Source organism: Sus scrofa, chromosome 10, assembly GCF_000003025.6.
Source record: "Sus scrofa isolate TJ Tabasco breed Duroc chromosome 10, Sscrofa11.1, whole genome shotgun sequence".
Classification (NCBI taxonomy): domain Eukaryota; kingdom Metazoa; phylum Chordata; class Mammalia; order Artiodactyla; family Suidae; genus Sus; species Sus scrofa.
In genome coordinates, this window is record NC_010452.4 from 41408802 (window position 1) to 41427795 (window position 18994).

Here is an 18994-nt window from a genome sequence, read left to right on the forward strand (position 1 = left end):
TGTGTGCATGCGTGCATGTGTGTGTGTGTGTGTGTGTGTGTGTGTGTGTGTGTAATCACTTCGTCATGTCACGTCTGGCTCAGACCTCTAGAGTCAAGTTGATGACATTAATTCATCTCCTAATCATGAAACTGGTTGAAGAGGAAAGTTTCCCCTCTTATTTTTTTATTTTTTTGCCAAATGTAGTTTTTTATAATTTATTTTAATTATCTGTGGCTTTATATTTAAAAATAGATCTCTTATAGATTAGACATCTTTCTATTCATCCTTTTTTTCTCCCCAGTGATAATCCCCGCCTTTTATTTAGAGTGCATAGCTCATTTACATTTAATGTAATTTTGATACTATTATGTTTGTCTACCATATTGGTCAGGTTGAAGATGCCCCTTCTAGTCCTAGTTGAGTGTGTGTTTTTTTGGTTTTTTGGTTTTTTTGTATCTTGAATAGCTTTTGAAATTTTTCAAATGCTTTTTCTGCATCTATTGATGTAATCATGTGATTTTGTCCTTTATTGATGTAGTGCATTGCATTAATTGATTTTCATGTATTTAACCAACTTTGCATCCTGGGATACCACTTAGCCACAGTGTAAAATTATTTTTTATGTATTGTTAGATTGAATTTGCTAGTATTTTTTTTTGAGGATTTTCACATAAGTATTCATAAGAGATATTGGCTTGTTGCTTTGTTTCGTTTGTTTTTCATATGATATCTTTGTATGGGTTTGAAATCAGGATAATACTTGCCTCATGGAATTATATTGGCCCACCTAGAATGGGTTTTCACCTCAGGTAAATACTCTTCTCATAGAAAGGAAGTGTTTTCTCCTCTTCTCTATTTTGGAAGAGTGTGTGAAGAATTTGTGTTTATTCTTCTTTGAATGTCTGTCTGAATTCACCAGTGGAGCCCTCTAGGTTTAGGCTCTTCTTTGTGTGTAGTTTTTTATTATTATTTATTCATCCTCTCTATTTGTTATAGATCTATGAAAGTTCTCCCTTCTAACTCCCAAGCTTTATAGCTTAAGTTGAGTCAGGTGCCCAAGAAGAACCCCAGGGTTGGTCCTTGCTCCCGCTCAGGAACCATATTATCTGCTGCCCTTGACAAAGTAGGAGGATATGGCAGAGGCACCCTGGAGTGTGGAAGGGACAGGGAGGGAGAGGTGATCCTGACGTGAGTGGGCTGCAGTGGCGCTGTTGGCATGGAAACCGCAGCTCTCCTTCCCCACCCTCCCCCTCATTGTACCCTATCTGAGCCCCCAACCAGAGGGCAGACCTAGCCTGGGCTGAGGAATATTGTTGGTACATGATACCTGATGATGTTTAAAGCTAAAAATATCAGTCATAGAATGAATTTATTCCCCTCGGCACATCCCTAGGATCAAAATAGCTAGAAAAAGTGGTTGCCTCCACTTTGCCCCCAGCCCAAGTTCTAGTTGCCCTCCAACCATGGGACCTGGCCAGTCATGTCCCTCTTAGAGCCTCTTGTCTCCTCATCAGCCCTGGGACCACAACTCTCAGGTGACCTCTAACTAGAAATATGTGACTATACGGTTCCTTTAGGACTAGTGGTGACAAAACAGGCTTTTGAGGGAGACACACAGCCAGAGGGAAGGGAATGGTGGGTCCTCATGGCTTCCTCTTGAATCTGCACAAGTGGAAACTCCCCATTTTTTCTCCTGAAGGCAACCTTTTCCCTCCCTCGCCTTGGCTCGTTTCCTCAAGTCAGGACTGTGGGTCTGTGAGAGCCCAGTCCCACACAGTCAGCCAGCGTCCACCCAGAGAAGAGCCTGAAATCTGGAACAAACTTGTTCTTTCATCACTAAGGGGGGAATGAGTTGTTTCTTCTAAATAAGTCACTATTAAAGAGAAAAGATGTACTATTGAAGTCTTTAAGTATAAATTTTAGGATCCAGCACTGCTGCAACTGTGATATAGGTGACACCTGTGGTAGGATTCAGTCCCTGGCCCAGGTGCAGCCAAAATATAATTTGTTATAATATACAAAAATATAAATATATTTATAAGTATTATATACTTATATAATACATTTATAGTCATGTATTTTATAAATATTTATATATAAGTAAATTTATACAAATAAGTTTATCTTTGTATATTATAAATATTTATGATATATAAATATTTTATATACTTATATGTAATACACATATGTGTATATAGTATACTTTTTTAGAGACCTTGGTTTTTATTTATTTTTTTGATGTTTAATTTTTTATTTTTTTATTACTCAAATGAATTTATCACATCTGTAGTTGTATAATGATCATCACAATCCAATTTCACAGGATTTCCATCCCACACCCCAAGAGGCTTTATGCTTTAGAGCAGTTTTAGGTTCACAACAAAATTGAGCAGAAAGTACAGCGATGTCCCAATTATATTCTGTCTCCCCACACACATAGCCTCCCCCACTGTCAGCATCTCCCACCAGATGGTATATTTGTTACAGTTCACAGGTCGTTAGCCCTCAGTGTCCATAGCTCATGTTTGGGTTCACTCTTGGTGTTGCACATTCTCTGGATTTTGACAGATATGTAGTGATTGTATCCATCTTTATAGTATCACAGAGTAGTTTCACTGCCCTAAAACCCTCTGTGCTCTGCCTCTTCAATCCCTCTCTCCCCTCTTCCTCCCTTGGCATCCTCTGATCTTTTTACCCTCTCCATAGTTTTGTCTTTTCCAGAATGTCATAAAGTTGGAAGCCTACAGTGTGTAGCCTTTTCAGATTGGCTTCTTTCACTTAGTCCTATGCATTTAAGGATCTCCCATGCGTTTTCATGGCTTGTTAGCTCATTTCTTTTTACCGATGAATAGTAGTCCTGGTCTAGATGGACTAGTTTATCCATTTGTTTACTGAAGGTCATCTTGATTGCTTCCAAGTTTTAGCAATTAGGAATAAAGATGCTGTAAACATCCATTGCAGGCTTTTGTCTGGACATAAGTTGTCAGCTCATTTGGATAGAAAAGAGCATGATTGCTGGATCATATGGTAAGAGTTTCTTTAGTTTTTTTATAAGAAACTGCCAGACTGTCTTCCAAAGTGGCTGTACCGTCATACTGCATTCCCACCAGCAGTGGGACCTGTTGATCCACATCCTCGCCAGCATTTGGTGGTGTCAGTGTTTTGGATTTTGGCCATTCTAATAGGTATGTAGAAGTATCTTATTGTTGTTTTAATTTGCATTTTACTGATGACATTGGTTGTTTAGCATCTTTTCATTTGCTTATTTGTCATCAGCCTGTCTTCTTTGGTGAGTTGTCTGTTCAGATCTTTTGCCCATGTTTTAACTGGCTGTTTGTTTTCTTCTTGTTGAGTTTTAAGAGTCTATATATGTACGATAAATGATTTTAGATAGCAGTACTTTATTAGATATGCCTTTTGCAAATATTTTCTCCCAGTCTGTAGCTTGTCTTCTCATTCCATTGACAGTGTCTTTCACAGAGCAAATGTTTTTAATTTCAATGGACTCCAGTTTATCACTTATTCCTCTCATCTATTTTGCCTTTTATATTGAATCTAAAAAGTCATCACTGAACCCGGGGTCATCTCAAGTTTTTTCTATGTAATTGTCCACAAATTTTACAGTTTTGCATTTTACATTTAGGCCTATGAGCCATTTGGAATTAAATTTTGTGAAGGGTATAAAGTCTGCATCTAGATTCTTTTTATTTATTATTTACAGGTGGATGTCATTTCAGTGCCGTTTGCTGAAAAGACTATCTTTTCTCCACAGTATTGCTTTTGCTTCTTGCAGAGATTAGAAGAGTGTGTTTATGTGACTCTATTTCTAGGCTCTCTGTTCTGTTGATCTATTTGTTTCTTTTTTCCACTAGTACCACAATGTCTTGATAGTAATAATACTCTTATCATAGTTTCATAGTAATTCTTGGAGTTGGGAAGTGTCAGTCTTCTGCCTTGTTCTTTCTTTTCAATGTTAGGTTGGTTAATCCAGGTTTTGTGATCCTCCATATAAACTTGAGAGTCCGTTCATCAATTTCCACAAAATGACTAGCTGGAATTCAATTAGAATCACACCAAATTGATAGATCAAGTTCGAAGGAACTGACGTCTTGATAAGATTGTATCTTACCATCCATGAACATGGACTATCTCTCCAGATAGTTTTTAGTTCAAAGAAAAATAACAGGGGCAGTCTGTGTTTTTATCACTTCAAAATTAAAATAGCCTAAAAAATCCTATATTTTTACTTCTGGACAGTTTTTCCAGATAAACATTACATATCAGTGATGCCTACCTCCAGCGGTCCTGGTATCAATATGCAACAATGCAGGGGCCCAGAGAGAGAAACAGAACATTTAAACAGCTCACAAGTTCTGCCTAACTAAATGGACTATTTCTCTCTTGTCAGGTTTCAAGTTTTCTTCTTCCTCGCATCCTTTTATCCATTTATCCTTTACTCTCTCAAGTATAGATCCCATGAACATGGAGCAGAATGATGAGAAAGGGGAGGGGGGGTGAGAGAGAAATAGGGAGGGAGGGAAGGACAGAGGGAGAGGGAGAATGGAGGGAGAGAGAAAGAAGGCCCTGAAAGAGTTGGGAAGAAAGAGAAAGGTGTGTCTTAGGGATGGACAGACACTTGGCAAGACAGAGCTAGAAACTATGCAAAGGGTTAATATGCAAGAATGTTTTCAGGTTACCATCTTGTTACTGGCAGGTGTGCCTCAGTACACCTGAGAAATCCCAGTGCACACCTCACTAAGTGCTTCTGACACAGGGAGCAGTACACAAAAGAGCAGAACATGAATGATTAGGATTCGTGCAGACTGAAGGGTAAAATTCTTCTCAGCTGGAGAGCTTTAGAGATAGGACATTATTTAAATTTTGAAATTTGTATCCTGTTCACCTCCAGTGAAATGACATTCCAGGAAGATATCATAAAAGCATGTGTCAATTGAGAGAACTAAGGTACAGTGACACATCAGTACTTCTCAGTTTTCAAAAACGTTATCACCATTTTGAATCCTGTGTACCATTCAAGAAATCTAGCTTCACCACCTCACCAATGAGGTAGGGCTTCTACTCATATTCTGCCCCAACTCTCTTACTATTGCAGTCAATCCTAAATATCATCAGCTAAACCTGGATAAACCTGAAATATGGCACAACACTTACTATACTATGTATTACATCCTTATTTAAATAAGGAAATAGAAACTTAGAAGGGAAAAGCAAGACAAGATAATCACGAAGTTTTAAGCTAAAGAGAAAAAAGTGCATGAATAAAGATGTAGGTTCACGTTTCACATTTTGAATTCTAATATTTAATAGCAGTTTGTAATATACTTTATTAATTTCTGAAGTGAATAAATGTATTCTAGAGCCATTTAACATCAGATAAAAGGGATTAGGGGGCTCTAAACCAACCCTACAAAGTGAAATTTAAGGTGAAATTACTAAAGAAGCCAAAACTTTTATGTTTAATATTATCATTTAGAAGTGGGTGAAAAGCATATTCATTAACATCTGGCAAAATTATTAGAAGCTTTAGGAGTTCCCATCGTGGCACAAAGGAAAGGAATCCGACTAGGAGCCGTGAAGTTGTGGGTTTGATCCCTGGCCTTGCTCAGTGGGTTAAGGATTTGGCACTGCCGTGAGCTGTGCTGTAGGTTGCAGATGTGGCTCGGATCCTGCGTTGCTGTGGCTGTGGTTGTAGGCAGGCAGCTGTAGCTCTTGATTCCACCTCTAGCCTGGGAACCTCCATATGCCTTGGGTGCAACCCTAAAAAAGCAAGCAAACAAAGCAAAAATATTAGAAGTTTTAAATCCCGGATCATCCCCAGATGCACATCCATCACCATCTCCCAGAAGCTGCAAGAGAATCTGAGTGCATTAGGAAATGGAATTCTTGATCTGGGGCTACCATTTTTCTGAGTCATTAACCACAGCGCCCACTACACCTAGGGCTTTGAGATATGTCCCTGTGTCCATTGAACTGGTGACATCTGGGTCTTCGGAGAATTGGTACTTCATACATTGTGTTTTTTTGGTTTTGTTTTTAACTATTTTAAGGCAAGTGCCATATTGATTTGATTAAAATTCACTCCTAAAACTTCATTTCAAAGAAGACTTAATCTCTTTTTTGGAGTTCTGGTGAGGTTTTTTTTCCTGGTAAGTCTACCTCATAGTTTATAAGGGTATGTGATTCAGAGAGTGTTTGGAATTAGAGTTATCTCACCAATCACAAGCTAGAGAATTAAGGAAAAGGGTTTTTTTTTTAATTTTGTTGATAATTTTTTATTTTAATAAAATTTAAAACAAAATTTTTTACAGGAAAATCATCCAAGTAGGCAGGACACTCTCATATACCCTTTACCAGATCCACCAGTTGTTGGCATTTTTTTTCCTTCCCTGACCCCTCTTAGCCCTCAATCCCCCACTTCCTGCTTCACCCTTTTCTCCTAGATAGATAGATAGATAGATAAGATAGATGATTGATAGATAAGATAGATGGTAGTAGGTAGGTAGGTAGATCGATAAGATAGATGATAGATAAGGTAGATGATTGATAAATAAGATAGGTAGGTAGGTAGATAAGATAGATAAGACGAACCACTTCCTGGATCTGAGACCACCGTCTACTCACTGTGTCCTCATGTAGTTCAGAGGCCAGGGCCTCTTTGACAAGGGCTCTAATCCCAAAGGCCCCACCTCCCTGGTATATCCCATTAGGAATTACATCACAACATGGGAGTTTTTGGGGGGACACCAACGTGTAGCCTGTCTCCCCACAATATGATGAACAAGGGGAGGAAATTTATCAGTGATACATTGTTTATCTAATCCACAGTTCATATCCCAGTTGTATTAATTCCCCCCCAATAATGTTCTTTTTAGCCCCTTACCCCCATCCCATCTAGAATCTGAGCCATATTTTATCGTTGTCATGTCTCTTGAGAAAAAGGTTTTTTCACCTAATTTAAATTACCAAGAATCTCAAAATCAGTTCTGGCAGTGATTTCTCCGTAAAAGAAATACACTTGGTGATGAAGAAGAGATCCTTGTTCATGGCTTAGACTGAATCTCAGCCATGTAGACGTACCTTACTCCCAATCTTTATAACACGGTCAGTTATAAAGCAGCTTTCCCTGCTTTATAACTGACCGTGTTCCTCGTGTGGTGATGTGGATAAAGTTTCTAGACTTGACCATGTTCTTTGCGAGCATGGTAGATGAAGATCCCTAGTCAACCAAGTTTAACTAGATACCTAAAATAGACGAACCATAAAACCTGTGGAGAGAAGACAGTCTCTCTTTTTGTTTCTTTTTACAAAGTATCATTTTGACTGTGTGACTGGGTCACTTTGCTGTGCAGCAGAAATTAACAAAACAGTGTAAATCAACAAGGCTTTAATAAAAAATTTTAAAAACAAAGTACATTTTGAGCTTCCAGTGTTAAAAACAGATGAGCGGAGAGCGATGCACGTTTTCACCTAAGTCCCAATACTGTTGGTGGTGATGACTAATCCAAGCTGGAAATCAGGAAGCCAAGCCTATTTCAGATAGAAGAGTTCTGGACATTGGAGGGGAGGGGACGATGTAGGACCCCACGTTCCTTGTTTTTCAGCTCAAGGGATGCGCCACGCTAAAGTGTCTCTCTCTCTCTGATTTCCTCTCCCTTGTTCTCCTTGGTACCCTCAGCGGGTCACAGAAAGTCGAGAGAGTCAGATGACCATCGAAGAGAGAAAGCACCTCATCACCGGGAGAGAAGACGCCTGGAAAGCCAGGGGCAAAGGGGCTGCCAACGATTCCACCCAGTTTACCGTGGCTGGCAGGATGGTGAAACGAGGTGAGCGCGCGTGCGTCTGTGTGTGTGTGTGTGTGTGTGTGTGCGTGCGTGTGTACCTGTGTGCTCACTCCCGCATCCTCGGGGCAGAGGGTGGCTCAGTGTGAAACATCAAGCTATGCTCCTTTGTAGTTTTCTCTCTGAAGCTGTGCATATGTTTTCCAGGTAGGTTTTGTGAGACAGTCTTACTGAAAACCTTTTCCAAATGAAATCATACCATTTGCAGCAACACAGATGGACCTAGAGATGCTCACATGACATGAAGTCAGAAAAAGACAAACACCGTATCATATCACTTACATGTGGAAACTAAAATTGAAAAATAAAATAGGACACAAAATGAACATATCAATGAAACAGAAACAGACTCACAGACGGAAAGAACAGACCTGTGGGTCCAAGGGGGAGGAGTGGGGGGGGAGGGAGGGAAGGACTGGGAGTTTGGGATCGGCAGATGCAAACTCCTATATATAGGATGGATAAATAACAAGGTCCTACTGTATAGCTACAGGGAACTCTATTCAGTATCTTGTGATAAACCATAATGGAAAAGAATAAGAATAATTTAATATATATAATTAAATCACTTTTCAGAAATTAACACAACATTGTAAATCAGCTGTACCTCAGTAACATAAAACATAATTTAAAAAATCTTACAACATTATCGGAGTTCCCGTCGTGGTTCAGTGGTTAATGAATCCGACTATGAACCATGAGGTTGCGGGTTCGATCCCTGGCCTTGCTCAGTGGGTTAAGGATCCGGTGTTGCCGTGAGCTGTGGTGTAGGTCGCAGATGCGGCTCGGATCCCACATTGCTGTGGCTGTGGTGTAGGCCAGTGGCTACAGCTCCGATTCGACCCCTAGCCTGGGAACCTCCATATGCCACAGGAGTGGCCCTAAAAATGGCAAAAAGACAAAAAGAAAATCTTACAACATTATCATCTTCAACACAAAACATATAATTCAGTTAGTCACATTTCAAAACAGCCATTTGGAAATGGAGCCCAGGTTTCAAAAGCAGTTTTGCAAATCTGCTAACAAATCTTACTCCTTTCCTATAATTACTTTTTTTATTTTTGCTTTTTAGGGCCGCACCTGCAGCATATGGAAGTTCCCAGGCTCTCTCCTTTAAAGTTTGCTTTTCTCAAACCCTTTTGAGATCCTCACTCATAAATAATGCCTCGCTCATTGGTTCATGATAAATATTTGCAGAAGGAAAGGAGTGAGTGTTGAGGGAGGGAAAACCCCTGTACTGTGATTTACCCAAATCTTGGTGGAAGCATCCTAACCCATTTACTTACTTAATTATTTTGCTTTTTAGGGCCACACCTGTGGCATATGGAAGTTCCCAGGCCAGGGGTCGAATTGGAGCTACAGCTGCCAGCCTATTCCACAGCCACAGCAATGTGGGATCCGAGCAGCATCTGCAACCTACACCACAGCTCACAGCAACGCCGGATCCTTAACCCACTGAGCAAGGCCAGGGATCGAACCCGCATCCTCATGGATACTAGTCGGTTTCATTACCACTGAGCTACAAATGGGAACTCCACATATTTATTCTGTAACTAACCTTGGACTTGTCCAAGGATAACAGAAGATAATTTACTCTGAATGAGATAGCTTTTGAGTATTTTCTTCACCAAATTATAGCACTCTATACTCATCTTAAGCTGCTTTACGTGACCTCTCACCCCTAGGTTAACAAAGGCAGATTCTTAAGGTCTAGCCTGGTTAAGAAGAACTCAAGCTGAGAACTTAAACCAGAACTCAGATCTTTCAACTTCTAGCCTGGACTTTCATCCTGATGACTTTTTTTTTTTTTTTTTTTTTTTTTTTTTTGGTCTTTTTGTCTTTTTAGGGCCATACCCACAGCATATGGAGGTTCCCAGGCTAAGGGTCTAATTGGAGCTACAGCAGCCAGACTACACCACAGCCACACCCACACCAGATCTGAGCCACTTCTGTGACCTAGACCACAGCTCATGGCAAGGCCAGATCCTTTAATCCACTGAGCGAGGCCAGGGATCAAACCCGAAACCTCGTGGTTCCTAGTCAGATTCGTTTCCACTGCACCACAACGGGAACTCCCTGATGACTTTTTTACCTGGGTTTCTTTTTCCCTTTTCCATCTTAAAAATTGCAGTTTATTTGAAGGTGGGCCCTTACTCCATATACCACTGCCCTTGACCACAGAGATGTCAGAGGAAGTAGCTTTGCTCTTAGGCAGGTTTGGAGAGCAAAGTCAGAGAACTGCCTGTCCCTCAGTGGAGGAGCTTGCTCTCCCTTATTCCTGAATAAATCAGTGATCCTTATTTAACAGGTGCTATTATGACTTTGTTCAGGAAATAATTCTCTTGTACTTTCAATCGAATGAAAAAAAACCATGAGTTCTCCACAGATTTCTGTGATCTCCTAGGATTTTCCTGGAAGGGAAGTACTCAAAGTACCTTCGAGTAAGAAAAATGTGAAATCAGACTTATGGTTACCAGGGAGTTCCTGTTGTGGCTCAGTGGTAACAAACCCAGCTAGTATCCATGAGGATGCCAGTCAATCCCTGGCCTTGCTCAGTGGGTTAAGGACCTGGCATTGCCGTGAGCAGTGATGTAGGTCACAGATGTGACTTGGATCTGGCGTTGCTGTGTCTGTAGTGTAGGCCAGCAGCTGCAGCTCCGATTTGACCCCCTAGCCTGGGAATTTCCATATGCTGCAAGTGCAGCCCTAAAAAAGACCAAAAAAAAAAAAAAAAAAAAAAAAAAAAAACTAAGGTTACCAAAGGGGAAACATGGAGGGTAGGGACAAATTAGCTTGGGATTAACATACATACTACTGTATAGAAAAGAGAGAACTAAGTAGGACCTATTGTGTAGCACAGTGAAATCGACTCAGTAATCTGTAATAACCTATATGGGAGAGAAAAGAATAGATACATGCATACGTATAACTGATTCGCTTTGGTGTACACTTGAAACTAACAAACTTTGTGAGTCAACTCTACTCCAATAAAATTTAGTTTAAAAAAAAAGAAAGAAAGAAAAATTCAAAAAAGAGAGATGGGGAATGTTCCTAGAGAGAGTAGTGACTGGTTATTGCCCATAGAATTCATGCAAAGTGGGGTGGGGGTGCTTTGTTTTGTTTTACCATCGTGAAATGTAATTCTACATGCCTGGGCCCACCCCCGGCTCCCCACCACCCCCGCTCCCCGCCGCACCATCAAGGGAAAATCCTAAATCTGGAGCATGAAAGGGCAGGACCACCTCTGGGCGCGCCTGCATGCTGCTGCCTCAACAGGCAGCAGAGGGCGCCCTGACAGTGGAAAGGGCCGCCCCAGGGTGGATTTGTGAGTCAGACCTGTGTCTGTGCTGATGAACTTGTCAGTGGTTCCTCCACATCTTTTTAGTAAAGGGTGACTTACTGCCTCAGCCTCTGATACCAAGTTTCACTTACTATCTTTCAAGAAAGTTTCCTTTCTCAGCCATATAAACCTTTGCAGGTCTTAAAATGTCATTGACATCAGGAGGCAAGTATATGTACATGTCGAGAAGTGCTTCTAGAATATTCCTAGAATTTAAGTTTGAAACTACATTTTTCTTTGAGTAATTTACAATATTTTGGCTTCCATTTTTTACCTGAACTACATTCAGTATTTTTCCTTAAAAATGTTACACGCCAGGAGTTCCCCCTATGGCACAGCAGATTAAGGATCTGGTGTTGTCTCTCTGGTGGCACAGTCCCTGGCCTAGCACAGGGGGTCAAGGATCTGGCATTGCCACAGCTATGGCGTAGGTCACCAGATTTGATCCCTGGCCTAGGAACTTCCATGTGCCACGGGTGCAGCCAAAAAAGAAAAAAAAAGTTATGCTCTAACACATCCTTGTGCAGCTCGCAGGAGGGAGGAGCAGAGCTTTTCATTCAGTGACACTCTACCTGTGAGTGACAGTGATTTACATCTTCTCCAGGTGTGGTTCCTAGAGGGACTCTTCCAGCCTCATCCAAGGGCTTCACATGTATGACAAACGGGTACAAAGAACATTAACGTCTCATTTTGTTCTTTTTTTCTTCTTTGTTATCCTTTTGTCTTTTTAGGGTCACACCCGAGGCATATGGAGAGTCCCAGGCTGGGTGTTCAGTCGTAGCTACAGCCACCGGCCTATGCCACAGCCACGCCAGATCGGAGCTGAGTCTGCAACCTATACCACAGCTCACAGCAACGCCAGATCCTTAACCCACTGAGCAAGGCCAAGGATCGAACCTGCATCCTCGTGAATACTAGTCCAGTTTGTAACCCGCTGCGCCACAACGGGAGCTCCACATTTTGTTCTTTGTAAGGACACTAATTCCCTTTCTAATCCCTTCTATGTAGGTTGGGGAAAATACCCACCTTTGTCTTTACAAAGGTTTCCTGTTCCAATCACATGCTTTCTTCATGCTAGAATTCCTGTCTTTGCCTTTCATGCCTCTCTTAACATCTCTCCCTTTGGGGAGTTCCCTGGTGGCACAGCAGGTTAAGGATCTGGGGTTGTCACTACAGTGGCCCTGGTCACTGCCGTGGCACAGGTTCGATTCCTGGCCCAGGAACTTCCACATGCCGTGGGTATGGCCAAAAAAAATTGGGGGGTTTGAAGCATATTAGTAGTTCACAGACACACTCAAGCTGGGTGCTGCCCTCTGACAACCACAACCAGTATGAGTGATTATGTTTGTGTCTTTCTTACAAAGCTTAGCACTCTTTGGGCTGTTGCTGAATAGAACCACATTTTTTTTTTTTTTTTTTTTTGAACCATGCCTTGGGCATGCAGAAGTTCCCAGGCTAAGAAACACACACCACAGTAGTGACAAAGCCAGATCCTTATCCACAGAGCCACCAGGGAACTCCTAGAACCACATTCTGAGTGCCACCCCCATAGGCCAGACTGTCCCCAGGTCCCCTCAGCCTGGAGGAAGACTTCAGGGCTGGGGACAAGCCCACGCTCCCCTTCCTCTGCAGAGACAGCCTAGACAAGGTGGGCCCTCTGTGTCCTCCATAGCCACAGAATCCACCAACCACAACCAAAACCGTTTTTTTTTAAATTCCTGAAAATTCTAAAAAGCAAACCTTAAAGTTTCCACACCACCTCTTTCCAGAGCATTTACATTGTCTTAGGTATCATGAGTTCTCTGGGGCATATGGGAGGATGTGCATAGATTATATGTAAATATGCTGTTTTATAGACGACTGCGTGTCTGGATTTTGGTACCCACTGGGGTCAAGTGGGCAGTCCTGTTAAAGTCATCCCTCAATATCCAATCCACTGTGAATATCGAGGACGACTTTAACACTTTCACTTCAGCTCCTTCCACTACTCCAAAGGCCTCCAGGACTCACTATTTCATTTGTTCCAGTACATTCTGATTGCCTTCTACACGCTCTCATGCCATCAACATATTCAGGCTCTGTATTCATTGTTCAGTATGAGACAGCCCTGCAGGCCTTAGGAACAATATAGCCCTGCCTTCACCGGCAGTGGTTTTACACGTGTGGTCATGTGGTCATAGTCCCTGCTAAATGTACACGTGTGTGTGCGCGCGCGCGCGCGCGTGCATGTGCACGTGTGAGATGCATGTGTGTGAATTCTCCGTATTGTTAAATCTCCCTTCAAACTCATGGTGATCGCTCAGGGTCATGGGAGTTTTCAAAAGTGACCTTGAGATGCTCAGTGCTCCTTTGTTTGGTCCACAGGTCTGGCGTCCCCCACCGCCATCACCCCAGTAGCCTCCCCTATTTGCAGTAAGCCGAGGGGCACGACGCCAGTTTCCAAACCCCTGGAAGGTGAGTCGCCAGGCAGCTGAGGTGCCCAAGGGTCTGTGAGCAGAAGAGCCCTCTGTGATTCTCACTCATGCATGTTTTCTACCACCCAGATATCGAAGCCAGACCAGACATGCAGTTGGAATCGGACCTCAAGTTGGACAGGCTGGAAACCTTTCTAAGAAGGTTGAATAACAAAGGTACACTCAGACCAGGGGGGAGGCTTTGGTCACGTGCCTGTAGCCCTGCTGATTTGTGTTTCCATGGGTAGCTCAGGAAACCTAGAAACACCTGCCCCACCCTCAAAATCCCTAAAGCCCAACTCTGATTGCTTTTTCTCCTCAGCTAAATTGTCTTCTCTTATAACTTCACCAATCTCCAATTCATGCCATGAGCATTATCTTTGTTGTTATGTTGTTGTTGCTGTTGTAATGGCCGCACCATATCAGAACACATGGAGGTTCTTAGGCCAGGGATTGAATCCAAGCTGTAGCTGCAACCTACACTGCATCCACGGCAATGCCAGATCCTTTACCCCACTGAACCGGGCTGGGATTCAAACCCACACCTCTCGAGTGATCCAAGCTGCTTCAGTTGGATTCTTAACCCACTGGGCAATGGCAGGAACTCCCTGTTGTTAAGTTTTAAGAAATGAAGTGATAGAGTTCCCTGATGGCTCCTTGAGTTAAGGATCTGGCATTGTCACTGCTATGGCTCTGATCTCTACTGTGACATGGGTTTGATCCCTGACCTGGGAACTTCCACATGCCCCAGGAATGGTTAAAAAAAAAAAAAAAAAATGAAGTTATTGATCAGAGTTCCCGTTGTGGCTCAGTGGATAAGGAACTCAACTAGTAACCATGAGATTGCAGGTTTGATCCCTGGCCTCCCTCAGTGAGTTAAGGATCTGGCATTAACGAGAGCTGTGGTGTAGGTCGTAGACGTGGCTTGGATCCTGCGTTGCTGTGGCTGTGGTGTAGGCTGGCAGCTACAGCTCAAAATCGACCCTTAGCCTGGGAACCTCCATATGCTTGGGGTGTGGCCTAAAAAGACAAAACAAAAAAAAAAATCATTGGTCAAAACAGATTACCAAACTCTGATTCAGTTGGTAATTTCTCAATAGGGGGTCCCCAATAACACATTTGTTCCTGAATCTAAACCCTTGGGATGTCCTCCAGTTGGGATTGTGTTTTCTTGATAATTTTACTTTTAACCTTACAAGCAGATTATTACACAAAATCAATATGATCTTGGGCCAAGTGACCTTTCAGTTGTATACGTCAATTCCCAATAAGGTAGCAGCTGCTGTTATACCTTATAATCATAAATGATCTCTAGAAGAAAATTCTGTGAATAAACATTTCAATACAGAAGTCCATGAAGGATGTAAAATAAAAGAGCAACATGCAAAAGTAGCCTCATTGCTTAATAAAAATATCCAGTACTTGAAACTTTTCAGATGCTAAGCACTGGTGTCCCTGCTATTGACAAGTGGCCCCTAGTAGGTTGGAAATAAAACAACCACTTTAAACCAGAAATACAAAAGTGTAATAACAAAGCTGACAAAGCAAAGAATGCAAATGATTCAAAGTTTATTTCCTGTATGTAATAGTGATCTGTGATCTAGCCCCAGGGTCAGCAACCGATCCAGCTCTCCACCTCTTGTTGGAAATAAAGTTTTATTGACACACAGTCATGCCCATTTGTGTCTGTACTGGTAATAGTTGCTCTTGTGCTATAGCAGCAGAGTCGTGTTAGGGCAACATGAGTCAAATCACCTCCCAGGCAAAGCCTAAAATATTTGCTACGTGGCCCTTTACAGAAAAAAGTTTTCACCCAAAACATTCTGCTCTAGAGTGAGATTGAGGTTTGCTGTGCCTTCAGGAGCCAAAAGAACAAATTAAGAAATTCTCTGTAGGCTTGAGCCTCTATCTCTCCTATGACTCATAGCGCAAGCTTTGTTCAGACCAGAAGTCCTTTCCTGAGAAACCAGATGATGCTCAGAAAGCAGCCACCAAACCCTGGACATCACTGTTGTGTTCGCTCCTCTCCTGGACCGAGGTGGGGGAGGGGGTAGAAAATAATTTTTAAGATGTAGGAACGCATAGTTGGGGTCATGTTCGTATGCAGATCTCAAGTCATCGATTTGCTTGCTTCTTGATAGTTGGTGGGATGCAAGAAACGGTCCTCACGGTCACTGGCCAGTCTGTGAAAGAGGTGATGAAGCCGGATGATGACGAAACCTTTGCCAAGTTTTACCGCAGCATGGATTCTGCTGTCCCGAGAAGCCCCGTGGAGCTGGACGAGGACTTCGATGTCATTTTTGATCCTTATGCCCCCAAGTGAGTTATTACAGGTCCCACCTTTCACCTGCCGAGAACAGATCCCTTCAGCAGCCTCTGCACAACACTTTTCTAGAATCTTCTCTCACTATGACTCCTTTTGCAGTAGATGCATAACAGCCAAATCATTCTCTATAGATCCAGACACTAGTGTCGAGGGGTCAATGGAGCTTGTGAGCCAGGACAGGCGTTCCCTCCAGCAGTAATCTTGCATTGACATCACGTGCCTGGACCATGAAAATAACTTAGCTGGGCGTTCCATGTCACTCTGATATTGTTTTGCAGACTTGTAGATGAATAGCGTTCAGCAGAGATCTCTATTGCCTGTCTTTCATTTTGCTTTTTAGGGCTGCACCCACGGCATATGGAAGTTCGCAGGCTAGGGGTCAAATCGGAGCTACAGCTGCTGGTCTACACCACAGCCACAGGCACGCCAGATCCGAGCCACATCTGTGACCTACACCACAGCTCACAGCAACGCTGGATCCCCGACCCACTGAGCGAGGCCAGGGATTGAACCTGCATCCTCATGGGTATTAGTTGGATTCATTTCTGCTGAGCCACAACAGGAACATGTTGAATTCTTACTCATGACTTTGAAAACTGTTTAGATCACCTGGGCTCTGATGAATGCAGCTCACTAGAAAATCAGTGAAACATGTTTCCTTCCCTTGCAAGCCTGTATAAAATCAATAGATCGGAGGGTTTTCTCAGTGATGTCCCAGGGTCCTTCTTCACGCAGAATGTGATTAAACCACCTAAGAAAAGTGCTCGTGGTGGTAGGATACCTTTAGTGGCAAGTGCCACAAAGAAAGGCAGGTCAGACTGTGGCTTTAGCTCATGACAGGTGTGGAGGGTATACGTTCACTCATTGAAAAGTACAGGCGTAAAATGAGGTTCAGGCTCAGAACAAAGTCTCGTACATGGTCGGGGATGGCCACCCCTTGCTCCAGGTTTATACCCCATCTCCTTGGCCATCCCTAACTCAGGCAGCTTCTGGGAAGGAGGAAGGAACTCCCAGGAGGAGTTGCAGGCTTGATTTTCCCAGCCCTGCACCAGCTCTAAAACTGTCGTTGTGGCGAAAGGGATGGAAGATGCTGATTGGCCAGGGGTGGTCTAGCCCGAGGGGGCGGGGCCTAGCCCAAGGGGGCGGGGCGTGCAGAGAGGCTGTTCCCCCAAAGGAAAGTCAAGGCCGTCTTAGCAGAAGCCAGAAGCATGTGCAGGGTGGCCTAAACCCACAGCCATCCACCACGCTTGTCTATTTCATCCAAATATGTTAGCATGCCCGCCTCTTCCAGCAGTCTGTGGGGTCGTCATACACCTTTCTGAAGACCCTCTGGATACATGTTTTGCATTTTTCAGTTTGTTCAGGCTTGTCAATGTATTGCCTTAAGAAAATGAACCATTTGGGAAAAATGTGTCCCACCTTTAAGTAATATTTGGGGAATTTGTGTACGTGATTACTGAACCATTTCTCAGTCATCTCACTGAAATGTCACTGTTTAAATTGTTACATAAAATTTAAACACACACACACACACGAGACAATGTTATATATGCAAGAGCACCTCAGGTACAGAGATCCTTGCAATGGGACATTAAGAGCAGCTGGAATCTGCTGGGAAATAGTGTCACTGAGTCCACCCAACTTCCCATGTCTGGTCTTCTCCCCCAGAGCTGTGTGTGTGTGTGTGTGTGTGTGAGAGAGAGAGAGAGAAGGTCATAGTTGGTTTGTGGATCTCTTTTATTTATTTATTTTTTGACCATGTCCATGGCACGTGGAGATTCCTGGGCTAAGGATCAAACCCACGCCTCAGCAGTGACAACACTGAATCCTTAACTGCTCAGTCCCCGGGGAATGCCCACGGGCCTCTTTGATTTCAAAATCATTCTTCAAAATCATGCTTTGTTTTCTGCAGGGTAGATGGGAGAGGAGGCTAGTGACAGGGGAGTTGGGGAGGGAACTGAAAAACTGACAGAAAGAGAAAGCCGAGTGTGGAGGAAAGAGGATTAAATTGAGAAGTGATGGCTGGCTGGACGTTCTTGGAGGGCTTCAGAGCCCAAAGAAGGAGAGGGGCGTTCTGTGCCAGCAGGAAAAGGCGTCATGAGGATGTTGTGGGATGTGGAGTTCCCATTGTGGCGCAGCAGTAAGGAACCCGGCCAGTATCCAGGAGGACATGGGTTCAATCCCTGGTCCCACTCAGTGGGTTAAGGATCCGGTGTTGCTGTGAGCTGTGGTGTAGGTCGCAGAGGCGCTTGGATACCACATTGCTGTGGCTGTGGTGTACGCCAGCAGCTATGGCTCTCATTCGACAGCTAGCCTAGGAACTTCCATATGCTGTATATGCAGCCCTAAAAATCCAAAAAAAAAAAAAAAAAAAGATGTTGCGGGATGTGATAATAGGCAAGGACTTCCACCCTGCAGAGTGGTCCAGAGGGAGATGGGCTGCCCATGAGGCACTGGCTGCTCCTCCAGGTGGAGAGCACGGGTTTTGGTGTGAGTGGGGCTCCTGGGATGGGCTGGGATCTTGAACTCAATCAACTTGCATCTTCCACCTCCAAGATCCTCTGACTCTTTATCAGTGGAGTGGTGGGCAGAGGAGAAGTTGTAAGATGGATAACCAGGAGCTCCCACTGTGGCTCAGTGGGTGAAGAACCTGATGCAGGTTCGATCCCTGAACTCTCTCAGTAGGTTAAGGATCTGCAGCTGTGGTATAGGTCACAGACATGGCTCAGATCTGGTGTTGCTGTGACTGTGGCATAGGCCGGCAGCTGTAGCTCTGATTCAACCCCAAGCCTGGGAACTAATGTATGCCACAGGTGGGACCCCCCCCCAAAAAAAAAATGAAAAATGTTTTTAAAGAAAAGATGGATAGGAGTTCCCGTCGTGGCTCAGTGGTTAACAAATCTGACAAGGAACCATGAGGTTGTGGGTTCGATCCCTGGCCTCGCTCAGTGGGTTGAGGATCCGGCGTTGCTCTGAGCTGTGGTGTAGCTCGCAGGTGCGGCTCAGATCCCATGTTGCTGTGGCTCTGGCATAA

At 43.3% G+C, this 18994-nt stretch overlaps 1 protein-coding gene across 46 annotated transcripts in view; it reads left to right on the forward strand.

The window, feature by feature from the left end:
• Window positions 1-18994, forward strand: part of SVIL (supervillin) — a 286393-nt gene that overhangs the window by 232444 nt on the left and 34955 nt on the right. For all 46 annotated transcript variants that reach the window (XM_021064788.1, XM_021064756.1, XM_021064759.1 and 43 more), the window contains 4 exons: window positions 7679-7826; window positions 13546-13635; window positions 13725-13811; window positions 15776-15953. In XM_021064788.1, coding sequence (XP_020920447.1) covers window positions 7679-7826; window positions 13546-13635; window positions 13725-13811; window positions 15776-15953 — 503 coding nt within the window. The remainder of the gene's footprint in view (window positions 1-7678; window positions 7827-13545; window positions 13636-13724; window positions 13812-15775; window positions 15954-18994) is intronic.